The sequence below is a fragment of the Balaenoptera musculus genome, chromosome 1 (assembly GCF_009873245.2).
Source record: "Balaenoptera musculus isolate JJ_BM4_2016_0621 chromosome 1, mBalMus1.pri.v3, whole genome shotgun sequence".
Classification (NCBI taxonomy): Eukaryota; Metazoa; Chordata; class Mammalia; order Artiodactyla; family Balaenopteridae; genus Balaenoptera; species Balaenoptera musculus.
In genome coordinates, this window is record NC_045785.1 from 67,897,212 (window position 1) to 67,919,778 (window position 22,567).

At 34.6% G+C, this 22,567-nt stretch overlaps 2 protein-coding genes across 29 annotated transcripts in view; one reads left to right on the forward strand and one right to left on the reverse strand.

Annotated features, from left to right (window-relative positions):
* The window catches only part of NEXN (nexilin F-actin binding protein), a 56,705-nt gene extending 49,527 nt beyond the window's left edge, over window positions 1–7,178 (forward strand). For 9 of the 11 annotated variants that reach the window (XM_036850110.1, XM_036850066.1, XM_036850033.1 and 6 more), the window contains 4 exons: window positions 358–579; window positions 5,720–5,905; window positions 6,165–6,522; window positions 6,619–7,178. In XM_036850110.1, coding sequence (XP_036706005.1) covers window positions 358–579; window positions 5,720–5,905; window positions 6,165–6,522; window positions 6,619–6,632 — 780 coding nt within the window. In that variant the 3' untranslated portion in view covers window positions 6,633–7,178. Of the gene's footprint in view, window positions 1–357; window positions 580–5,719; window positions 5,906–6,164 lie in introns of all 11 variants that reach the window. The other 2 variants (XM_036850045.1, XM_036850083.1) reach the window with 1 other exon arrangement.
* Window positions 7,179–7,632: 454 nt separating this feature from the next.
* Window positions 7,633–22,567, reverse strand: part of FUBP1 (far upstream element binding protein 1) — a 34,037-nt gene continuing 19,102 nt past the window's right edge. For 5 of the 18 annotated variants that reach the window (XM_036850191.1, XM_036850183.1, XM_036850158.1 and 2 more), the window contains 6 exons: window positions 21,453–21,590; window positions 19,355–19,429; window positions 13,003–13,062; window positions 12,777–12,922; window positions 10,104–10,150; window positions 7,633–9,197 (listed from right to left, as the gene is read on the reverse strand). In XM_036850191.1, the coding sequence (XP_036706086.1) occupies window positions 9,167–9,197; window positions 10,104–10,150; window positions 12,777–12,922; window positions 13,003–13,062; window positions 19,355–19,429; window positions 21,453–21,590 (497 nt within the window). In that variant the 3' untranslated portion in view covers window positions 7,633–9,166. Of the gene's footprint in view, window positions 9,198–10,103; window positions 10,151–11,032; window positions 12,401–12,776; window positions 12,923–13,002; window positions 13,063–19,354; window positions 19,430–21,452; window positions 21,591–22,567 lie in introns of all 18 variants that reach the window. The other 13 variants (XM_036850207.1, XM_036850199.1, XM_036850234.1 and 10 more) reach the window with 7 other exon arrangements.

Below are 22,567 nucleotides of genomic sequence, written 5' to 3' on the forward strand. Positions count from 1 at the left end.
CTCCTAGCCCAGTATTTTTTGAATTTTCTTTACCTTCCCCTAAACAAAGGTCTTCCTACAATTCCTAGTAAAAGCTAATCTTGACATACATATTTTACTTTTAGCAGGTTATAATGGAATGTTAATGAGGTTTTGAGCCATAGTCCCTAATTAAATAGTATTTTAAATGAAATAAGATGTTATCTACAGTCTTAAGTTTGTAGCACTACTTCTAATTAGTAAATTTAGGTACTGTTTAGGGAGGAAGTTATTTAACATTTAGTTTTGGCTTCAAATAAATAGTGAACTTTCTGGATGGTTTATTGTACAAACTAATTTTCTGGTATTTAATGTATAAAAATCTTAATTTTTTTGAAGGAAGAAGAAGAAAATGAAACCTTTGAACTGAGCAGGGAATATGAAGAATTAATCAAATTGAAAAGGAGTGGCTCTATTCAAGCTAAAAATCTGAAAAGCAAGTTTGAAAAAATTGGACAATTGTCTGAAAAACAAATACAGAAAAAGATAGAAGAAGAACGAGCAAGAAGAAGAGCAATTGACCTTGAAATTAAAGAGCGAGAAGCAGAAAACTTCCATGAGGTATACTGTTTTATATTTAACAGTTATAGTTCAGTCATGATGATGAACTTAACAGAAATAACATTGACTTTGAAATAAGTGTTGGAATTTACAGTTAACCCTCAGGGTATATAATAATCTGGGAACTAAATAGCAAAAGCACATTAAGATCTTAAGAGACTTTGAAAGATTTCCCTACTCTAGCATTGTTCCAAAATGACTTTTATTAAGAATTAAAGCCTACAGTGAACATCAAATGGTTCACTTTAGCAAAAATAGCTCAGAAATATTTACTGGCACAAGTTCTACTTGGAATCAGTAGAACCCATGTATATTAAACTCCAGAGATGATTCATACCTACTTTCTTAAAAGATGAGGCCAACAAAGCCTATATGATATGTTCAAAGTCATGCCAATCATTCAGTGGCAGAGCCTAAATCAGAATTCAGGTGACATGAATTTGAAGTACCTCCATATGTAAAGTAAGGAGGCACTCACTAGATGACCTATAATGTCCCTTCCAGCTTAAGGACTAGTTCCATGATTATGAATATTGGTTTAAATAAGATCTGGAAAACTTATTCTGTCAAAATTGCCATTTTATGTTATATTTAACATATATTCTTCTAAAAATTGATTTTCATCATATATTTAACTCTAAAACAGGTATGGGAATTTGGGAGGGCCTTCAGAGGAGATTGGTGAATAAAAAGAATGATGAAACTCTGGGCAAATTCCAGGACTATAAGCAATTCATTATTATTGAGACAAGTAGAGTGCAAGCACAGCAAAAGATGATGAAGACCCAAGCACAGGCAAGATGACCCATCTTAGATGCCATGTTAAGGAACTTTGTTTTATTGGGGTGCAATGAAGGGATTTTTAAAACATGGAATGACATTATCAAATAGGCATCTTTATCGCAAGATCATGCTGAAGCTAAAGATGGCTTTAGATTTATGCATTAAAAAATTATTTGAAAGCCTACTATGTTCTGGGGACTGTTCTGACACTGGGACTACATTGGTGAATAAACCTGCAGTCCTTGCTCATATGGTGTTTAGAATCTAACAGGTGTGGGGCAGGAGACAGGGGATGGAAAACAATGATTGGGTAGTAAATAAAAGCTATGGAGATTAACAAAGCAGGGTAAAAGACTATAGAGTATGTGGTACAATTTTGTACAGGGTGGTCAGAGAAAACATGAGGATTTGAACTAGAACTGGAACGGAGACGACTGGTAAGTATGTAGGATACAAAATTGGCAAGACTTAGCTTGGGAATGGTGGTGGAGAGGAATCAAAGTGACTGGGTATACTAGGTAATAGGGGAACATAGGAGTTTGGTAGGCAGAGAAGTCACAAGCTAGACAAATGGAGATGCTGTAGAACATCCAGATATCAATTAAATTGATATGCATCTGAACTTAGTGCAACATACACAAAAACATAAGGACTTAGGGACTGGGTTATAAACCATTTTGTCACAGCTAAAAACTAATGCCATTGCTATTTTTAATATCTTCTATGTTGGGCCCCATGTTAAGTTTTGGGTACATAAATGTGAATATAATATGCCTTCAAGAAATCCAGCCTAATGAGATGTATGAAAACAATTAAAATTGTCACTAAGTGCTAATATAGTTATGTATTTAGTGTTACGGGATCAAGTAGTATGTAATCAGTATTCCTAGATGTTTAACAGGGCTGAGAAGATGACATTTTAGCTGAATGTGAAGGTTGAATAGAAGTTTCAGTTAAAGAGGGAAAGCATTCCAGATTGGATGGACAATGTGAGTCAACACGAAGGTTGTGAAACTTTATCTGGCAGAGTGGTTCAAAGGAAAGGTTCATATAATAATAGGCGATAGGATAAAAAGTTTTAAAACTAGGTTGCAGCTAGCTGAAGGGCCTTTTTAACCTTGTGGGCACTATAATCCGGGAACAATGTTAATAATCAGGTTTTTTTTTTGGCTGCATTGGGTCTTTGTTGCTGCGCGCGGGCTGTCTCTAGTTGCGGCGAGTGGGAGCTACTCTTCGTTGCAGTGCGTGGGCTTCTTATTGCGGTGGCTTGTCTTGTTGCAGAGCACGGTCTTCGTGGCACGCGTGCTCAGTAGTTGTGGCTCGTGGGCTCTAGAGAGCAGGCTCAGTAGTCGTGGCACATGGGCTTAGTTGCTCCGCGGCATGTGGGAACTTCCCGGACCAGGGCTCAAACCCGTGTTCCCTGCATTGGCAGGCGGATTCTTAACCACCGCGCCACCAGGGAAGCCCAAATAATCAGTTTTAAGACAGAGTAATAAAAGGCTTGTTTACAGAATCCTGGGATCATGGAGGATAAACTGGAAGATGATCATGAAGTTGGGGGCAAGGGAGAAAAACTGACCCAACTTTAACAAAACTGAGTTACAGGCAGGTGGTTGCTGAGAAGCTTAACATTACTTCAAGATTACCAGGGAAACTAGAAGATGCTACAGAGAATTCAGAAGGTCAGGAGAGGAGGGAGGGGTGAATAAACTGTTTTGGACCTGTGAAGTTTGAGCTATATTTGGAAAGGTAATGGCAGTCTGAAACAGAGGTACTGGGCTCAGAGAAGAGGCAGGAGCTACAGACTGTTTCAAAGTATAGATGTATATAAAGCCATCTTGAGAGTTAATAGTTAGAAGGTGAATGATAAAACCCTGGAGAACACCAACATTAAATGGATGGATGGCCCACAAGATCAGTTCTTTAGAGACAAATCACAGAAGGTAAAGCATTTAAATAAGCATGCATGTGCTTCCTTTTTTTTTTTAAAGGTAGTGAAACCTCAGAGCGGTGATACCTAGTCCTATAAAATTTGTAGGTAAAATAAATGAGGTAGGTGGCTTCTTGTTTTAATGCTATTACTGACTCTTGTATAAAAGGATATGAGATTAGGACCTGGCTGATCTTCTGTAATCCATGAGGATGTCCTAAATTGAGTTTCCTGTGAAGAATCTGACATTCCTCCTATCATATCCCCCTAGATTAAGGGTCACTGAGATCCTGTGTTCGCATAGTTTTGGCAGAGTATAATCAACTTCCAGAGTAGGATCTTCCCCTCCCATCTGATCATATATTTGTTTTCCTCTTTTAGAAAATGCCTTCTCTTTATGTTCCAGACACCTTTCAAGGCCTAACTCATTCATGTAACCTTACCTAATCTAAGAATTCCATCCCAGCTCCTGTAGCCCTTAACCTGTACCAACATTTGGTAGGTAAACCACTTAATTGCCTTAGTGTGTTTGACATTCTAGTTAGATTTTACAATAAGGTGCACTCCAAAACCATTTCTTGCGTTTTTATCCCAAATTCATTGCCTATTTGGGTTGCCTGTAATATCCACGTGCTGGGAGTATCAATGCCCTGCTAAGAATGCACCTAGAGAACAAAGATCATTCCACTTATAACGTGACTCTCTTAGTAGATTCATTTCCTGGAAACACTTTTAACCTGGCTTTTCAGGGATTCAAGAAAAGGCAACTGTACTCAATAACTGAAAGACTGTTCATGACTGTTCAAGACTGTTCTCCCAGTTAACTTATGATGAATCCTTTTAATGATTATTTTCTAAAGGCAGGTTTGAGGTAACTAAATGAGTAACAGTTATGAATTTACACAAACTTTATCCAAAAATCCAGAAGGCAAGTTATTAACCAGGAGGGATTCAGTCAGAATAGCAGTTATTGTACCTGCTGGAATATCCTATCTTAAGGATTTATTTTGTAAGCAAAGAATAACATTAACTGTTTAAGTCTGAACAAAGAGGTCCATTTTTCTTTCCACGTAAGTCTCAGAAAAGCCTCTTGAGATTAAAACTGCAGTTTAATACTTTGCTTGTTAAGCAAGCAAACCGTTGTTTAACATGTACTTTTTACCCTATCCTTTAAATATAATAATAAACAATCATATCAACACTGTTCATTAACAATAATGGTAGTCAGGCTTTATGTTTATCCACTGAAGGTTAAATAATGGCATTAACAATAGAATTTACCCATTAGGTCTCTGGTTGTGTCTGATGTTCTAGCACTTTCCAGTAACAAATAAAAATTTGATTCAGGAGAACCAGAAAAACTATCCAACTTACTTTTAACTCCTCCTTCTACATTCATTGGAGCTGCGGTGCAACACCTCAAACTAATGTAAACCAAGATTGATGAACCAAGATTTTTCTTATACAGGCAGTTATTTTACAGCTTGTTTCAAAATTTCCTTTATTGGTTGCACATGGTACCTGGAAGCAATTTCCTCATAGTACAGTGAAATATAAATGGTGGGATTTCCAGATAGACCCACAAGAGTCTAAGCAGTTTAGAAACCAAGAGTCGACTACAACTAAAGTACTTTTGAAACCATGGATTAACTGTACCCATAAGACCCCACTCTACTAAAACTGCTCTCAAAAGGCCAGTGAGTGACCTCATCATCACCAAATTGGTTTTACAGACTCACACTATTTGACAGTTTAAATTCTGCTCTTAAATTACCCCCTTATTTTCATGGCTTCCAGCTCTCACCCCTAAACAGACTGACTCAGAACCATACTTCACACCTCAATGATTTCCCCAAGTTCCAGCCATTGCCTCTTTCAATAGCTGTCTTCCTGTTTATTCTACCTGCAAACATTCTTTGCCACTGCTCATCAATAAATTATTTGTTGAATGGAATTCATCTCAGTTATTAACAAAGAAGAGTGAGGAAGGAAATCATGACGTGGGAAATAACAGAAATTACATTTCTGTATTATGTAGCAGGGTGAAGAGTGATACGGAGACTCTTACCAGAAGGAAGTATTTTAATAATTGTTAACAATGTATCATATCCTCACCCTTTTCTGTTACTCAGTATCAACAAGCACTGAGATTAGGTTGGGCAAATAAATACACCAGGACTCCAGAGATAATGTATGATCTTTACACTGGGAGAAAAGGATTCCAATAGTTAAGAAAATAGTTCAAAAATGAAACTTTCATCTTTCCCAAATTGGGGCATAGTGAAAATCTCCATGTCTGCAGTGTGGCAAATAGGCATAACCAAACATGTTAATTATTTTGTGCCTAGACATCTTCAGAACTATTAACATCTCAGTTCTTGTTGGTTTTTAGAAAACAATTCTTATTCTTGGCCCATTTTTGTAAAGGAAGAAGATGTTGATATCAAGCCTGCAAAAAAAAGTGAGGCTCCATTTACTCATAAAGTGAATATGAAAGCTAGATTTGAACGAATGGCTAAGGCAAGAGAAGAAGAAGAACAAAGAAGAATTGAAGAGCAAAAGTTATTACGCATGCAGTTTGAACAAAAGGAAATTGATGCAGCACTACAAAAGGTACCAGGCTTACGTTTCCTTTATTTTCCAAAGATGACCTTTTAGAAACAATGAAGTTTTATGAGGAGGTATTAAAAAAACATTTTAATAGTTTTCAAGTAACTGAAATGTTTTATAAAATACTTTGTAGTAAGCATACTTACATGTTCTTTACTTGGGGGGAAAAATATATTTACCTCCAAATTCTATTACTAAACCACTGTCCTGAAAATAGTACTATAGTATAAATGCCAACTTGAATGCACTTATTTTATTATAGAAAAGAGAAGAGGAGGAAGAAGAAGAGGGTAGCAACATGAATGGCTCCACCATTGAAGATGAAGAGCAAACCAGATCAGGAGCTCCGTGGTTTAAGAAGCCTCTAAAAAACACATCGGTTGTAGACAGTGAGCCAGTTAGATTTACTGTTAAAGTAACAGGAGAACCCAAACCAGAAATTACATGGTGGTTTGAAGGAGAAATATTGCAGGATGGAGAAGACTATCAATATATTGAAAGAGGAGAAACTTACTGTCTTTATTTACCAGAAACCTTCCCAGAAGATGAAGGAGAGTATATGTGTAAAGCAGTGAACAATAAAGGCTCTGCAGCTAGTACCTGCATTCTTACCATTGAAAGTAAGAATTAATCACTCTTTGAATCTAGAACTTTTATTCTATTTAAAAATGTTTTCCTTAAAAAAAAAAAAATTACTTTTCTTCTCTCTTTTTTAGCTGACGACTACTAGGTCCCCTTCCCTCTCCCCGGAACACACCCTCTCTCTCCGACTTTCTTACTGCATCCATCCTTTCTGTGGCGGGGCCAGAAAAGGAAACTGGAAGTGCCACTATGCTGACTTCTCATTCCTTTCCCCAACAGTCTTCACAACACAAGCTCGTGTGAAAAGTACCTCCTTCCTTTTCAAATGAGCACCAGATTCACATTACCCAGTATACATTAATGTGTAATTTAATAAGGCCAAGTGGGAAATTTACTCAATTATTTCTAGCAGAACCTATACAAAGGCTGTGTATTTCCCATGTTTATAGCAATTATGTTTTAAAAAATCATAAATCGGACATATTTTGCATGAAAGAATACCACTTATGAGCTATTCACACCTAAAATTAGTCTGAAATAGCTGAGTTAAGGAATTTGGAACCTATCAATTTGAGTGGGTTTTTTTCCTCAGTAGTTTATCATTTTGGTTGTTGTAGTTTCAGAGTCTTTCTGAAGCAGAGATATGAGGGGGTAGGGGTGTCATTTCTCCCTCTGTGTGGAGAAAACAAAAAAATTAAAGACTTTTAAGAAACAATTGCCAGAGTAAATCTGATGGAAACCACTGCCTAATACAGAGTTCTGAGTGTTGAGAATACCAAACATACTTTTCAAATGTGTGTGATATATATTCAAGCTTATAAAGCAAATTTATGTTGTGACCTTGTCTGAACAAATTATATTTTAATGAGAAAACTTTGTATTAATAGTTCATGCAGGAGAAAACAATTTCAACACAATCAAAGATTTCAAGATCTAGAATTAGATTTAGGGAAAAATGGCACAATCTTCAATTTTGAGTTTTTAAAGTGAGTTTGTAAATAATTAGCAACCATGTACTAATCAAGTTGTTTTATATTTTAACTGTCTGGAAGACAATTTTATTTTACAATGTAAACCCATAATAAAGTCACTTCTGTATTTAAAAAAAAGTCTTTCAGTATTTTAGAAAAGAGACGAACATTCCCTTATAATATTCACCAATGTACATTTATTTTTTTATTGAGGAAACCATAATCAATACAAAATCACAGCAATCATGTACCCTTTTACATACAATGGTATTAAAGCAAACTCTAAACCACAGTTTGTAAAGTATTCAATTTACCTCAAGTCCAAGCTGCATCTCCCTAAGACACTGTTCCCATCACAGTAGCCATTTTAAGCCAATCTTCTTTTTACACGGGTAGTTTCTGTAGAGAACACTTTTCTCAGGACGAAAATGCATTGAGCATGCATAAGAAAAAATATATATATATGTGCAAATACATTTAAGAGTTTCTATAGGGGTATCACTGAAGAAAATAAAATCCTGGGACTTATTTGCTTTCTTAAAAGCACCAATTAAAAAAAATCCCTCAAAAGTTTACACTGTGGCAAGAAAACTCAAGTGACTAAACAAAAAATAAGGTTATTTTCAGAGTCAAAATTATCTTTAACTAGGTATTGTTAAAATACATTTTAAAGTGAGGCAGAATTTTCAGAAAATAAAGACATCTTCATTAATTAGTAATTTCTACAACCTTATTCTAGACAACATAACTTTGCAGGTAGAAGTGGTTCTCCTGGCAGAGTATTCAAACAAATGTTACCACTTTGAATACATTTCTATTTCCCTCTTAAGGTACTCTGTTTACTCCTATCCAAACCCACTCCTGTAAATTAACTACTAAGGTATCTGTCTAAGGATGTATTTTACAATGCTCATAAACAACTAGTATTAAACCACTAGTTTTAGTATTAAAACCATTTTCATTAATTAAAAATAAAAGTATACTTCCCATTTCTAAAAGAGACATCAAACCATAAGAATTCTAAGTACCACCACACTAAGAAATCTTAAAAACAAAAACACATTGTCAAGTTTAAGTGCTAAATAAAATAAATCAATTTCAAGCTAAACATTCTTTCTACCACTCCTAACATCCATTGCATTCAAATCAACTGGCTCACCTTTTCTGCTTTCCATTTATTTCAAGGTTAAGATTAGCGCCATTTAAAAAATGCTTGCAGTATCAGTGAAGGCTTATGATAATAAAAAAAAATTCTCATGAGATAGAAACAATGCCCCAATATCTATTAGCATTCATATGTATTTTCTTTTATAAAAATGCAAACTACAACTAACCAAAACTTGACAGGCTCTTAAGGTTCAAAGAGCTCCTTAATATTATCAATCTTAACATACCTATCATTGACTATTAAAACACACATACACACACATAAATGTGGTGCAATAACTACATAACTTTCAAAATTTAACAGTTCATGGAACATTTAAGATCAAGTGAATAGCACTTTAAAATGAAAAGTGATCAAAGCAGGTACATTACACCCTATACCATATATTATGTATGGGAAAACATTTCATTTTTCTCAATTATGATTTGCCAATTTTACCTTCTACATTGAGCCCTTCTATGGTCCATGCTCATCGGCTCACCAATGGCATACACTCAAAGGATTCCTCTTATGGGTAACTATCTCAGGACCTGATTTTATGAGCTATGATTTGGTGCTTGCAGCATCTTCAGCACTGTGTGTGAAAATGAAGGCAGTATTTTTGAATATTTTTCTTTGTTGCAAAGATAAGCAGGAGTTTTAAAAGGATCAGCACATTTTAGAAATCGAATAAACAAAACTGGTATGATGCTGCTTTAATACATTCATCTTAACTCAAAATATGTACCAGTTAAAATCATCTATAAGAACACACAAACATTTTAAACTGGCAAAAAATAAAATAAATGCAGTGTCAGTTATTAAAGTATTATAAACCAGAAAAATATTGGTTGCTATACAGATTATGAAAGGTTATTTGCTATACAGTTAACATTTCACTGATGCACATGCCTTTACCAAAACATACTGCCAGTATTTCTTATAATTTTTTCCTTTTTTCAGTGTATATAAAAAATTTATGAAAACTGAATTGTCTAAAAAAAAAGTCATAATGAAATTCTTGACCCATAATGTCCTTACTGAATTACTACAGTTCAAGAATAAGAAAAAAAATAAAGACTCCATAGCTTTGGAGGGCAAAGAAAATGTCTTGTCAATCATAAACAGATTGTGAAGGCTGTTGAAGTTTCTGACCAAATGATTTCCTAAATCTTGAAAACTATGTAATTGTCCTTTTTAAAATTTTAACAATTCTTCTATATTTGGGAAAAGTTCGGATGTAGTTTAATTACAGCAGCAATCTACTCATCATTTTTTCCCGTTTTAATTTAAAAAATTAAAATAAAAAACATTACCCAGAAATGTAAACAGTTGTTTGAACAACTTAAAGACTTTCCACTGAAATGGTAGCATAAATAACAAAATACACTTTGGGGAAGCAGTAGCAGATTGCTTTTGAATACACAACCACAAAAACCTCACAGGGACAACATTAATGTACTGAAATATTTATTTATATATGTCCTTAGGTTGTGCTTACCTGTTGCTTTTTGCAGCAGAACCTAAGGTGGAAGGTCTGGGAAGGCACTGTGAAGTATAAATAATTGCACTGTTTGCAATTAATAAAGATTTTAAACCTTAAATGAATCAAAATCAACAGCCTCCAATTTGTGAGTTATGATATTGAATCCAACTGAACTATCTCTTCAGTTTAATTAATAAATGTACCACTTTCCTAAAAGTTCATCTATAAAACAGTATCATGCAAAATACTGAAACTGTTCACATCAATACCCTACTCTTAAAGATAACAGATAACTCCTTAACTATTAAACTTGAAGCTAGAACTACATATCCATATCTAAATAAGGGTAAGGGAAGTCACTCTAGGTTCTATAAAACAGTCAAAAAACATTTCAAAACATCTACAATGAACTGTACTGCTATTTTTCTACCCTATAAGTAATCTCAACATTTATGTCCTTGCACATCTTTCTTTATAGTATATTCAGAACAGCAAATGGTGCTCCCCCACCAATGAAAGAACTAGTCTATATATTTAGGAAATGGTGTTAAAACCACTACATTGCTTAATATTTGCAAACTGAAAACCACTGTCTGATACATTTCAAGTCTTTCATATTAATATATAAGATATGCATGTTTTACACTGAAAAACAATATATTTTAGGAGCACCAATGAGTAATACTATTCAACTTTGTTAATGATCAGTTTTCTTTAGCTATAGCTAAAGCATATCAAAAATACTTACCCATTAAGCTCACTTTAAAAAAAAATACAGACCTATGAATTATTCTATGTTAAATTAAGAAGCAGTTATGGTTTTCCAAGATATAAGCACTGTATTCCAACATAATATTCACACAAAGTATGGCATTTGCATTATGTGGAACATTGACAAAAAGATACTGTTGCAGTTCATCAATTTGTCATTCTGATGTACTTACAGTGCAATGCTCCTTGAAGGAACACAATCAAGGATGATACACAGCACAGTCCTCCTCACCCCTACAGAGCTAGTTCTATACTGGCTGGATCAAACCTGCACTTCAACAGACAACGGCAAGACAGACTGTATTTGCATGTAGTCTAATATATTAATATGCAAAGAGCCAACAAATATGCAAAGAGTAAAACAATGGATTTCAACAAAATATCAGAACTTCAGCATGAGTGTTATAGAGTAATAAAATGATTTCAAGTACATAAAAAAATTAAGTTGATTCAATGATTGGACTTGTGCATTTACAAAACAAAGCTTATCTATACTGCAAAAAGAAAAAAAAAGAAAAAAAGAAAAAAAAAGCTTGAACATTTTCATACCCCAATAATGTTTCAATGGCAGATGCACTGTAGCTATACTTTTTGCATACTACTTTTTCTACCCTAAATTTAGAAAGAAACACTCTAATATTGTATACATTTGCAAGAGCTGCTTTACATGAAAAAACTGTTCTTATTATAGACTACTCATATTCACTATCCGAAAACTGTTTAAAATTAGTTATGCTGAAACAGTCTTGGAAATCAAGTAATTATCAAATTAAAAACAGAAAGGTTAACTGTTATAGCAGCAGTACAGGTCTGAAACAGTGGTCATGTATAAAAGGAAATTTCACTGTTAATGCAATGGAAGTATGCCAAAAGATCACTGTACACACATGCAGTTTTTAATCAAACAGAAGGGGAAAAAAATGAAGATATCAGGATTACTTGTGCTGAAACAGCCAAATACAATAAATGGAAAAGATCCTCCAATCTACTACTATACTGCAAGGGGGAAAGAAACATGCCAGTGTTTAAAAACTCAAATTAATATTTCATGGGGAAAGCTTATATATTTGTGTATATGTATCTTAATTTATCATTGCTAAGAAATTATGAATCCTTTAAATACCCACATATCCAACTTACCGACACAGGAGGTTTCATATCATTTATTGTAAAGCACAAAACAGGCATTTTAAAAGTGAAAGTATACATTGAAAAAAGTACATTTATATCACAAAGCATCGACCACATAATAGTTGCAAATACATTTGCTGGAATGTGTACATCTACACTAAATACTAAAAACAAACCAATTTTCATTTCTACACAGAAATATTAACCTCCTATCAGTAGTGATAGATATTTTGTACATTTTCAAAAAAAAAAGAAAAAAAAGAAAGAAAGAAAGAAAGAAAAAACACTATTTTAAACCAAAAACAAAATTAAGATCTTCATCAAGCCGTCTGCATCCATATATTTAACAAAGGTTTTTTTCCCCCACACAATGAAGCAAATACTGTATTGTCCACTTCTTATTATTGGCCCTGTGCAGAAGAGATACATAAGAAATACACAAAAAGTTAAAGAAAATCCTTTAAATGGAGCTAACTCAGGAGTGAATCCTTTAAGAAAGAAAAACTGGTTAATATAAATGGTGGTGGCTTCTTGCATGATTTGCAAATCCCTGGGGGAAAAAAATTTATTTTTAAAATCAAAGGCATTATAGAGATATCTAGCACTCAGATGCCAGAAAGCATTGTAAAAAACAAACAAACAAAAAAACCCAAACAATACACCACAGTACTTCATTTAGTTATACTTTGCCTGATAAAAATTTAAAAGGCAAACATAATCCCAGACAACAGTAAACATGCAGAGAACAAGACTGGAGTTGAAATCAACACATTAGCAAATTTATACCTGAGGTGCTGGAGGATGCTGTGGCATTCCCTGGGGACTTGTCTGGGCATAGTAGGCTGCTTGTTGTCTGTAGTACTCAGCCCAGGCTGCACTATAATCTGGCTGACCACCTGGTGGAGCACCAGTAGGGGCAGGAACTGCTTGACCTTTGAGAAAACAAAACAACTTTGTTGCTGTAACCACAATTAAAAGCCCCAAAGAATCTCAGTTCTAATAAAAACAATACCTTGCTTCTTGTAATATTCCTCCCAAGCCTTTGAATAATCTTGTGTCTGCCCTTGTTGACCTAAAAAAAACCCCCTAAATTTTAATACAAAATTATATCCACTGTAAGTACAGGTTATAAAGACAAAAGCACAGAGGGTCAGAATTGCTCTTGTTTTATTTTAAATATTCATTAGTGTCAGAAAACTACTCTGTAATTAAAAAAAAAAAATCTAAATGCTATTTTATTTTCTTTTTGCCTTATACTAATCATAACTTTTAGTTCTAGAGCATCACTATTAATAAAAAACAAAGCCATCCACATAGTTTTAACTAAGATAGGTAAACATTTAGGCATAATCTCGATTCAATTACAGAATTTATGAACTATTAATGTCCTAAATTCAGTCTGGAACAGCAGTGCACGGTTCCCCAGTGGTGATGCTGGGAGGAATGGATGGACCACTATTCTTTTTTTGTTTTCTTATCCATTTGGATTTGTTACACTACAAGTTTTAAATAAAATGCAAATCTTCAATGGAGAAAAAGAAAAAGAACATTTTTTGAGGAAAAAAACCCACTTAAAAGCTATTATTTAAAGACTTCATTATTTTAACATCTGGCCAACATTTTTGTTTCCTGATAAGTAACCTATACACTACACGTATGAACACTAATCTTCAAGATATCTTTTAATATGACATTTAAAGTTTTAATATGCTGTGTCCAAATTACAACACAATTTTATTAAAAATAACTTGATGAAGGACATAAAGAATAATCACTACTGAAGAGGTTCTAAGAAGCAAAATCAATGAAACACAAAGCTCAACAGCTTGCACAAGCATGTTCTTCTAGGTGACTTTCTGGAATTAAGAGACTGAAGAGACATACTCAAATGCGATGCATGAACCTTGAATGGTCTCTGGATTTAAAAAACAAAATAAAAACAAGCCCCCCCCAACACACAAACAGCTACAAAAGACATTTTTTCTGACAACCAGGGAAACTTAAATATGTTGATATTATTGAAAATTTATTTGGAGCAACAGTTGGCAACTTACTCTGAAATGGCTCAGGCACCAAAAAAAGTATACATACAAAGTACATGTCGCAAACTTTTTGAAAATGGTCAATCTGGATAGGAAATATAAACATGGGTGTTCGCTGTACTATTTTTCCAATTTTCTGAAGGTATAAAAAAATTTGAAATCAAAAGTTGGAGAGAAAGAGAACCTGAGTTTTCCTATTTAACTCCTTTATTTGAAAAAAATTTTATTTAGTTTGTAATTCATTTGACTTTATGAAATTATTACAGCTAGACAAAAAATACTGGCAGAAAGCTGTTTTTATGTTTGTTAGATGTTCCCAACAAGGCAACTTTATAGTTTTAGAAAGTGGTCTATTCACCATCACAAATTGGTCAAAGAATAAAAGCAACTGAGTAAATAAAAATTTAAGATTTATGACTAACTTAAAACATGCAAGAAACTCCCCCCTACTTATATGGGCAACAGCACAGAGAAATCCCATATATACTGTAAACAAAATTCTCACACTTTTGTTTTCCATACTCTTTTCAAAGAGGAAGTGAGTCTAACATTTTGATTTTATGAGGAGACACAATTCAAGTAAATCTAAAACCAGTTTCAGTATTTAGACAACTGCCAAATATCTTGGTATCAATAGTAATAAAACCATACAACATTTTCTTACAAACTGCACACATGAAAACTTGCTGACTTGAGGCCAAACTTATTTTAAGACAGCAACAATTTCCACTTCAGGTTTACAAATGGAACTAAACCTCATTGTTAAGAGATACTCATATTTTAGAGGCAAAAAAATAACAGTATCAGGGAGACATCTCAAGAAAATTCATCAAACTCAAATGTTCCCTGAAAAACAACCCCCATCCCAAACTCAAATATCCCTGTGGAAAGCTAAAAGTAAACATGTTAGACTCTAAGAAAAATAAACAGTTGGTTAAGTAAGTCATCAACATTTGACATTCCAATCTTGAAAGCGTCCACAGAAAAACTCATTCCACTCCTATGTGAAGGGCAAATGTCATTCTTTTCGCCCAGGTGAAAGCAGGGAAAGAACTCTTCCTATCTAATCTGTTTATGTTTTGGCTCTTCCCCTAGCCTCTTGCCCTTTGGAAAGGCATGTCCTTAACTTGTGCCCTTTATTCTTCTCCTCAGTTCAAAAACTGTTTTGATATGAGATAATTTAGTAGAACAATACTTAACATTTACATGTAACTTTACAATGTATAAAGTCTTAATTTCATTTCATTCAAGAGATAAGACTTGTCCTAGAGTTCACATGTAACATTCTATTACAGCCCAAGAGACAGCCTTGCTTGATTTCACCCTCAGTTATTTCTCCATAGACCTGCATCTTTCCCATTACCACTCTCGCCCGGCTCTTTTAGGCTAGGTACCTACCATATGCTAAGGGTTCAGAGTCCACCATATCAGTGCTTAACATTAAAAGGGACTCCGCCTCAAGTCAAACTTATCCCCAAATGCCTTCATTTACTTTCCTCCAAATAGAAACTGCCTGTCTCTATTTTGAAACCCTATTTCTCTTTAGGGTGTTTACTTTTTTACAAAAGTTCCCTTTCATTCTAGCTTCAAAAGCACCCACATCCAGACTGCTGTCATTCCTTATAGGACAGCGATATGAATTCCTTAAAGTTTCCGTCTTTAACCCTCCAGAATCTCATCTTTAAGAATTTCTCTCTTAAGTTCTCTTCATGCTAATCTAGGTAATTTACAATTGTTTCAGAAAACAAAACTAATTAAAGAACTCATCTGTTTCAACAGACTTTTATTTATTAATAAGCAAACTGACAAATCTACAGTGTTAGTGGGGATTTTCTGTTCTTAACAGAAAAGGCTGAAATGGCTTCAAAAGCTGAGACAGTCTCCCTAGTTTGGTGACGAGGGCACTGGATTAGAAATCAGGACATCCTTACTGGACTGAATGCCAATACTATGACATAGTATGAGTGTGTTTCGTGTTTGGTAATTGTAATCATTGTTGCTCTTGTTGTGGTCATCCATTTACAATGCTTGGTGTCAGTTTATTTATCTCTTGTAAAAATAAAATACAGTGTGTGTGTGGGGGGGGGGGGGGGAAACCCTCATGGGAACAGCAAACCCAAGAACTGCAATAGATACACAAAAAAGAAAAAAAAAAAAAAGAAATCAGGACATCCAGAGTCCTAGGAAATCCTACCTATGCCACTTGGAAGAGTAAAACTCAATCTTTCCAAATAAGGGAGTCTGACTTAGAGATGAAGATATTTCTCTCTCCCTGATATTTTATTAACCCTTTCTTTCCCTTCCATTTAAAAACATCAAAAGATTGAACTGATTAGTTTGATGCTTTAAGGTTTCTTATTTGTAGTTATCCTAAAAAGATCTTAAGGACAAGCAATGCACCTAGAAGAAATCAAAGTAGTTAAGCAATCAATCCTTTACAAAACAAAAAACAAAAAAAGACTTCTACAGGAAAAATAAATGGACCTTGTAGCTATCATTAAAGACCTGACAACCTAACATTATTTAAGATTTACATGTAAGGGGGAATCACTCAACCAGTTCACTTTGCTCATAAAATTAATAGCTTATCATTGTGCTGCTACAGAAAAACATTCAAGTGAAAAGAAGGTGGGGGTTACGAGGATCTTCAAACATGGTGTTATTTAATGAGTTATTTCTATACCACCTTTCTCCACAAAGGACTCAAGACAGTCCAGCATATTATCTCTAAAATTAGAATTTTATATAGTAGTTAGCAGGGAAAAGGAAGAAAACAAAAAACTTTTAAAAAGGAAAGGTGAAATGTCTACCCTTAACAATAAAAATTTGAATGGTTAGACCTTGCAGATTATATTCAACATACTCATTTTGGGTAAGTGTAAAAAGGCTAAATAGCAAATTTATTAACCTAAGTCTAACAATAGACCTTTGTTTTTACCCAGTTTTAATAATAATGTAGGGAACATATAAAGCATACTACCCACTGTGAAAATACAAGTTGGACCTAATGATTTTTAACCTCAACATGCTCAAATCTTTAATAAAAGTGACGCTACTTCATAAAAGCTAGTGACCACAGGTCATGACCACTATGTCATTAAGGAATGATTACTAATAGTATTCCCAGTTATTCTCAAAAGTATCCCAATTTGGAAAATAAATTATGTGATCACCCTAATTACAATATACTATTTTGAGGTTAAAGTTTTTTAAGTTTCATTTGCAGAATTTTAGCTGTTGTAGACCTGCTTGAGATAAGCTGGGTCACAAAAACATAAATTAATGAATTTGTTACAACCTCAGGAGTAAGAGGCAGCGTGACTCTTCTGGAAAGTCATTCTAACAGTAAAAATTATTTTTCTTTTTTTAAAACAGAGATCAGCTGTGCAAAACATCCTTATCATCAGGTATATGTACTTTTATTCAAAGATTAATATAATAACCATTCTGGAAATTTTTCTTTCTGTGGAGAATGACAAACATTCTTTGGCAAAGAACACTGAAATTTACGTGGAGAATCACAAGAAGACTATCTCATGACGAAAGTATCACCTATACTTTCTATATCAGTGAAGAATGAGCACGTTTATCTTATTAGCTTCTGTTTGTGACAACTGGTTATGGTGTAAGTGTGTTAATTTTGAATGACTAAGAATAAACATCTGAAAAAAACCCGGTCTGTCCGGAAGTATAACATCAGGTTTGAAATGGTTCCTGAAAAATGCAAATTCAGGAGACAAGCTTGGGACTTAGACCCTCTTAAGAGTTCAAAGTCTGGTTCCACCGCTTTGTAGTTGTGTGACCTGTTTTCCAATATGCACATCTAAGTGTCAGTGAACAGAAAGAACCCCATCCACGGTTTTGCTTTCTGCAGTGAAGTAACCTGTGGTCAACCGTGGCCTGAAAATATTAAATGAACAATTCGTAAGTTTTAGATTGTGCACCATCCTGAGGAGCATGATGAAATCTCATACTGTCCCTTTGTCTAGCATATCCCACCAGTTAGTCACTCAGCAGCCATCTTGCTTATAAGATTGCAGTGCTTATGTGTCCGAGTAACCCTTATTTTACTTAATAATGGCCCTGAAGTGCAAGAATAGTGATGCTGGCAATTTGGATATGACAAAGAGAAGCCTTTTCCTTTAAGTGAAAAGGTTAAAAGTTCTCCATTTAATGAGGAAAGAAAAAAATCGTATGTTGACAGAGGTCGCTAAGATCTATGGTAAGAACAAATCTTCTGTGAAACCGTGGAAGAGGAAAAAGAAATTCATCCAAGTTTTGCTGTCCCACCTCAAAATGCACGTTACAGCTACAGTAAGTGATTATCTGCTTAGTTAAGATGGAAAAGGCATTAAATTTGTACAAGGTATTGAGAGAGAGATCACATTCATGTAACTTTCATTCAATATACTGTTATAATTGTTCTATTTATTAATGTTGTTACTCTCTTACTGTACCTAACTCATAAACTTTATCATAGTTATGTACGTATAGGTAAAAAGCACAGTACATATAGGGTTCAGTACTATCCGCACTTTCAGGCATCCATGGGGGGGAGGGGACTTGGAACATATCCCCCATGTAAAAGTGGGGGACAACTGTACAGTTTTCATTCACAGCAGTTTGCAATAATATATTTGCGAAGTACTTGACTGACAACTGTACTCTCCATTAGAATACAATAACCAGAAGGGCAGGGCTCCTAGGTGTTATGCCCACAGTCACATTCTCAGTATCTATTCCTATGCTTGGCATATAGTATATGCTCTACATTTATTGAATGAAAACGGCCCTTCTAGGTGACTGTTTTTCCTTTTTCATAATGCAAATGTTAATTAAGTAATTAACTTCCTCTGTCACTGCAGGTTACTTCTTATCTGTTTATTTTGCAGCACAAATAATATCACACGCAACCAATTTTTGCTTGGTGCTCTATAATTTAACCAGTGCCATTTAGGTTACTGACATGCAACTTATCTTTGACAAAAGTATACGTAATATTCAATGTCCTATGTGCCAGTGGGGAAACTTTTAGTTTCAATTAGTAAATGGCTGACAAATGCACTTAGAAATAAAAAGATTTCTTAACCACAAATTTAACAATTATTATTTGTAATGTCTGAAAGTTCAGTGATTTTGGAATGCATTCTTGTTCAACAGTTCTATACCGTGAGATTTTAAAAGTTATTGGATGAAAGAAGTCCAAGGAAATAAAAACATGGAACAAACATGCCTTTTATCAAAATCTTCAACCTTTTAGTGTGATATTTACCAAATGTTTCAGTTTAATAAAATGTATAAAAAAAGAAATGTAGAACATACCCATTTTCTTGTAGTACTCTTCCCAAGCCTTGGTATAATCAACCTGTCCAGCTGGGGCTGGATTCTGCTGATCTCCTTATTTAAGAAAAACATAAAACATTATGATTAACGTTTTTCAAAAGCAATTGTGGCCCTTTCCTTGTTTTCTGTGTAGAGGAGCTGGGAGCAGCCTGTCATGGAGAATGAGGGTAGGAGAGAAGTGCTGTGGGGTAGTGGCATCCTTGCTGGTGCCAAAGACACAGGACTCCGGGAGTACAGAGACAGTGTACAGAGAAGATGGTCTATTCATTTAGAAGAGTAGTTACACTGAGCATATAAGTAAATTCACTGGTCAAATAAAACACACTGACGATATCATATCAGGTCTTTCACCATTTATAAGCATGGAAAGTGGGAAAAGCTAGAAAGAAGAACTCTGAAACCCTGGAATGGAATTGCAGGTGATATAAATGTACAGTTTTTAAAATATATACACATATGGATATTTATGTATTTTTTATATGTATGTAGGTATGCATGTACGCAAATTCATATCCTAGCTCTGTACACTGAAAGGAGCTAGTAGCAGTAACACCTCAGCAGCAATGAACACAACTGTTAAGTTTCTAAATATCATCATCTACTGAAAGAAATCAGGGATCATTGGAAAAATGGCTGATTCAAGGGCTGGAGCCCAAAAAGCACAATATAAGCATCTTATTGTGCAAGAAAGTAGGGAAGTGCTTAAAGAATGACAGGCATGTCAAAAGGATACAGGAGCCATCTTGAAGCTACTCCTGACTGGCCAAATCTAGGACAACCTGGTTAAGTTAAAAATATAACTTACTGAATAAAACAGGAATCCATACTGACATAAAGAAATAAACAGAAAGAAAAAGGAAACCTCTTCCATAGTAAAATACCACCTAATAAATGCAGAATGAATGACGGAAGGAGAAATTATCATCATATTTGTAATTGAATCAGGCAGCTATTATCAATGAAGGCTAAGGCCTTCAATGAGGAACAGAATCCTAAGAAAGTTTAGCTTAGAAATCTACAAAGTTTTCTAAGGAAGTTTAGCTGTGGTATATGTTTTGATCAGAAAGGTAGTTTTCTCTTTGCTCTAGTAGTTTTATAATTTGTACTAGTTCTTTGTTTCTGCTATCATGTTGTTTTAAAAAAAATGTTAAGATTATAAATCACATCTAATCAAACTGAATTGCACAACTTCTACTGTATCTTTATTTTAAGGAAAAACGAGAATAAAATTATCCTGTTTGTCCTGCCCCCCCCTCCATAAAAAGAACAGAATAGTGGTATAATCTCAGTATAACTCTCCAGACAGTATTAATTTCAAAGAGAAAAATGGTGATTTTATGGTATAGAATCTTGGCAGACATCAACATGACTGAGTGACCATGGTTACCACCTCTGGGGATAAAACAGGTCCACATTATATGACCCCTACTGTAATGCACTAAGAGAGCAGCATTCATTTCTGACGTATTCTTGCCATAATGTAAGCAGGAACCCTGATCGTGACCTCATCTTCATAAGAAAAGGTTGACGGGACCTAGGTTGATCCATAAACATCTCACAAAACAAAAGGTCTGTACTCTTTTGAAAGAAAAAGACAGGAATTATTCTTGATTGATGAGAAGCTGTTGGAATAATTGGTGAAATCTCAGTAACGGCTGTGCCTTGGGATAGTAAGATGTATCAACATTGATTAACGAGTGCTGTGTGATGGTTATTTTTGGAGAAATACAGAAAGGAGTATTTAAGGGTAATGGGGCATTATGTCTACACCCTGGTCTTAATGGTTCTGAAAAAGACTAATGATAATGGATATGGACAAATGTGATAGGGTAATGGAACAAATGGGGAAGATAAACATCAAGAGCTAGATTATCTGGATGTTCTTGGTAATGTATCTTACAACTTTTATGAAATTTTGCAGTTATTTCAAAGTAACTTGTTTTTAAAAAGCAAAGCCTGCTTACTGAAGCTGTAACTAAATAATATTATAAATTTGGGGGTAATACACCGATGTACTTTATATATAATTCCAAACACAGGTTTTCACTTCCACATAGAAAATAAATTCTTTAATTACCATAGTTACCTTGTCCATTGGTTTGGGTTGTAGTTGGTGCACCGGCAGGAGCTGCAGGCGGTGGCTGTGCTTGTTGTTGATAATAGTGAGCATAATAAGCAGCCCAAGCTGCTGAATTTGGATCTGTTCCTGTTTTAGCTAGAATAAACACAAGTTCTATATTTGTATCTAAAGTCCATAATCAATCAATCACACACACACCTCTCTAGCAAATATATAGACCCCCAAATTAACTGGACATTAAAAAACAGTAAGTGGACACTCAAATTCTTTTATTATTTTTACTGTCATCATTAGCTTTTATTATAGAAAACTTAGGCTCAGAGATTAAGTAACTTTCCTAGTTCCTAGAAAACTAGTGACTGGCAGAGTTGGGATACAAAGAAAGATCTTTTGGTTCCAAATCCAATGCTTTGTCTCAAACCATCCTGTGCCCTTCTTTTTCTAAACCAGTTTTGCCTCAAGCACTACAGTTTTATGTGGCAGATGACTAAAGGAAAGGAATTCTAGGGACTGACCTGTACAAGAAAGAATTATTTTACAACTATGAACTCTGTCTTATCTTGTTTTCAATGAAGAGACAACTTAAAAACCTTGGAAAAAGAAACAGATTCGCCATATTTCATCTCATCATATTTCAGTGATTATCCTAAAAGATAAACTTGATGTCACTGCCCTATTTGAAATTCTTCATTTATTTCCTGGAGCCTTCAGGGACTATTAAAGCTTTTAGGTACAGAATATCATTCAACATATTTAACAAGATATTTGGACACCCTCGCTTACACTTTCCCTTCCAGCCTCCTCTCCCTGCTGTCAATATTTTTCCATCACTCAAGTTCTGGCCACAGTAAATTGGTTGTACTTTTCAAAAGTCATCATGCTCATATTTGAGCATTTCACCATGTTATGCCTCCTCTGCACTTGACTGTCCCTCACTCATCCTTCATAAAAATCAACTGATGCATTAAAAGTTTGAGACTTCTCAGTCAGAAACAGAAATCCTCTCACTGATTCTGTCTTTTATACTGGGTGTATCATATGATACTATAGGTATATCTTTATTAGTTTATATCCTGAAGAAGGATGTAATTTCCTTAACCAGATTCTATATC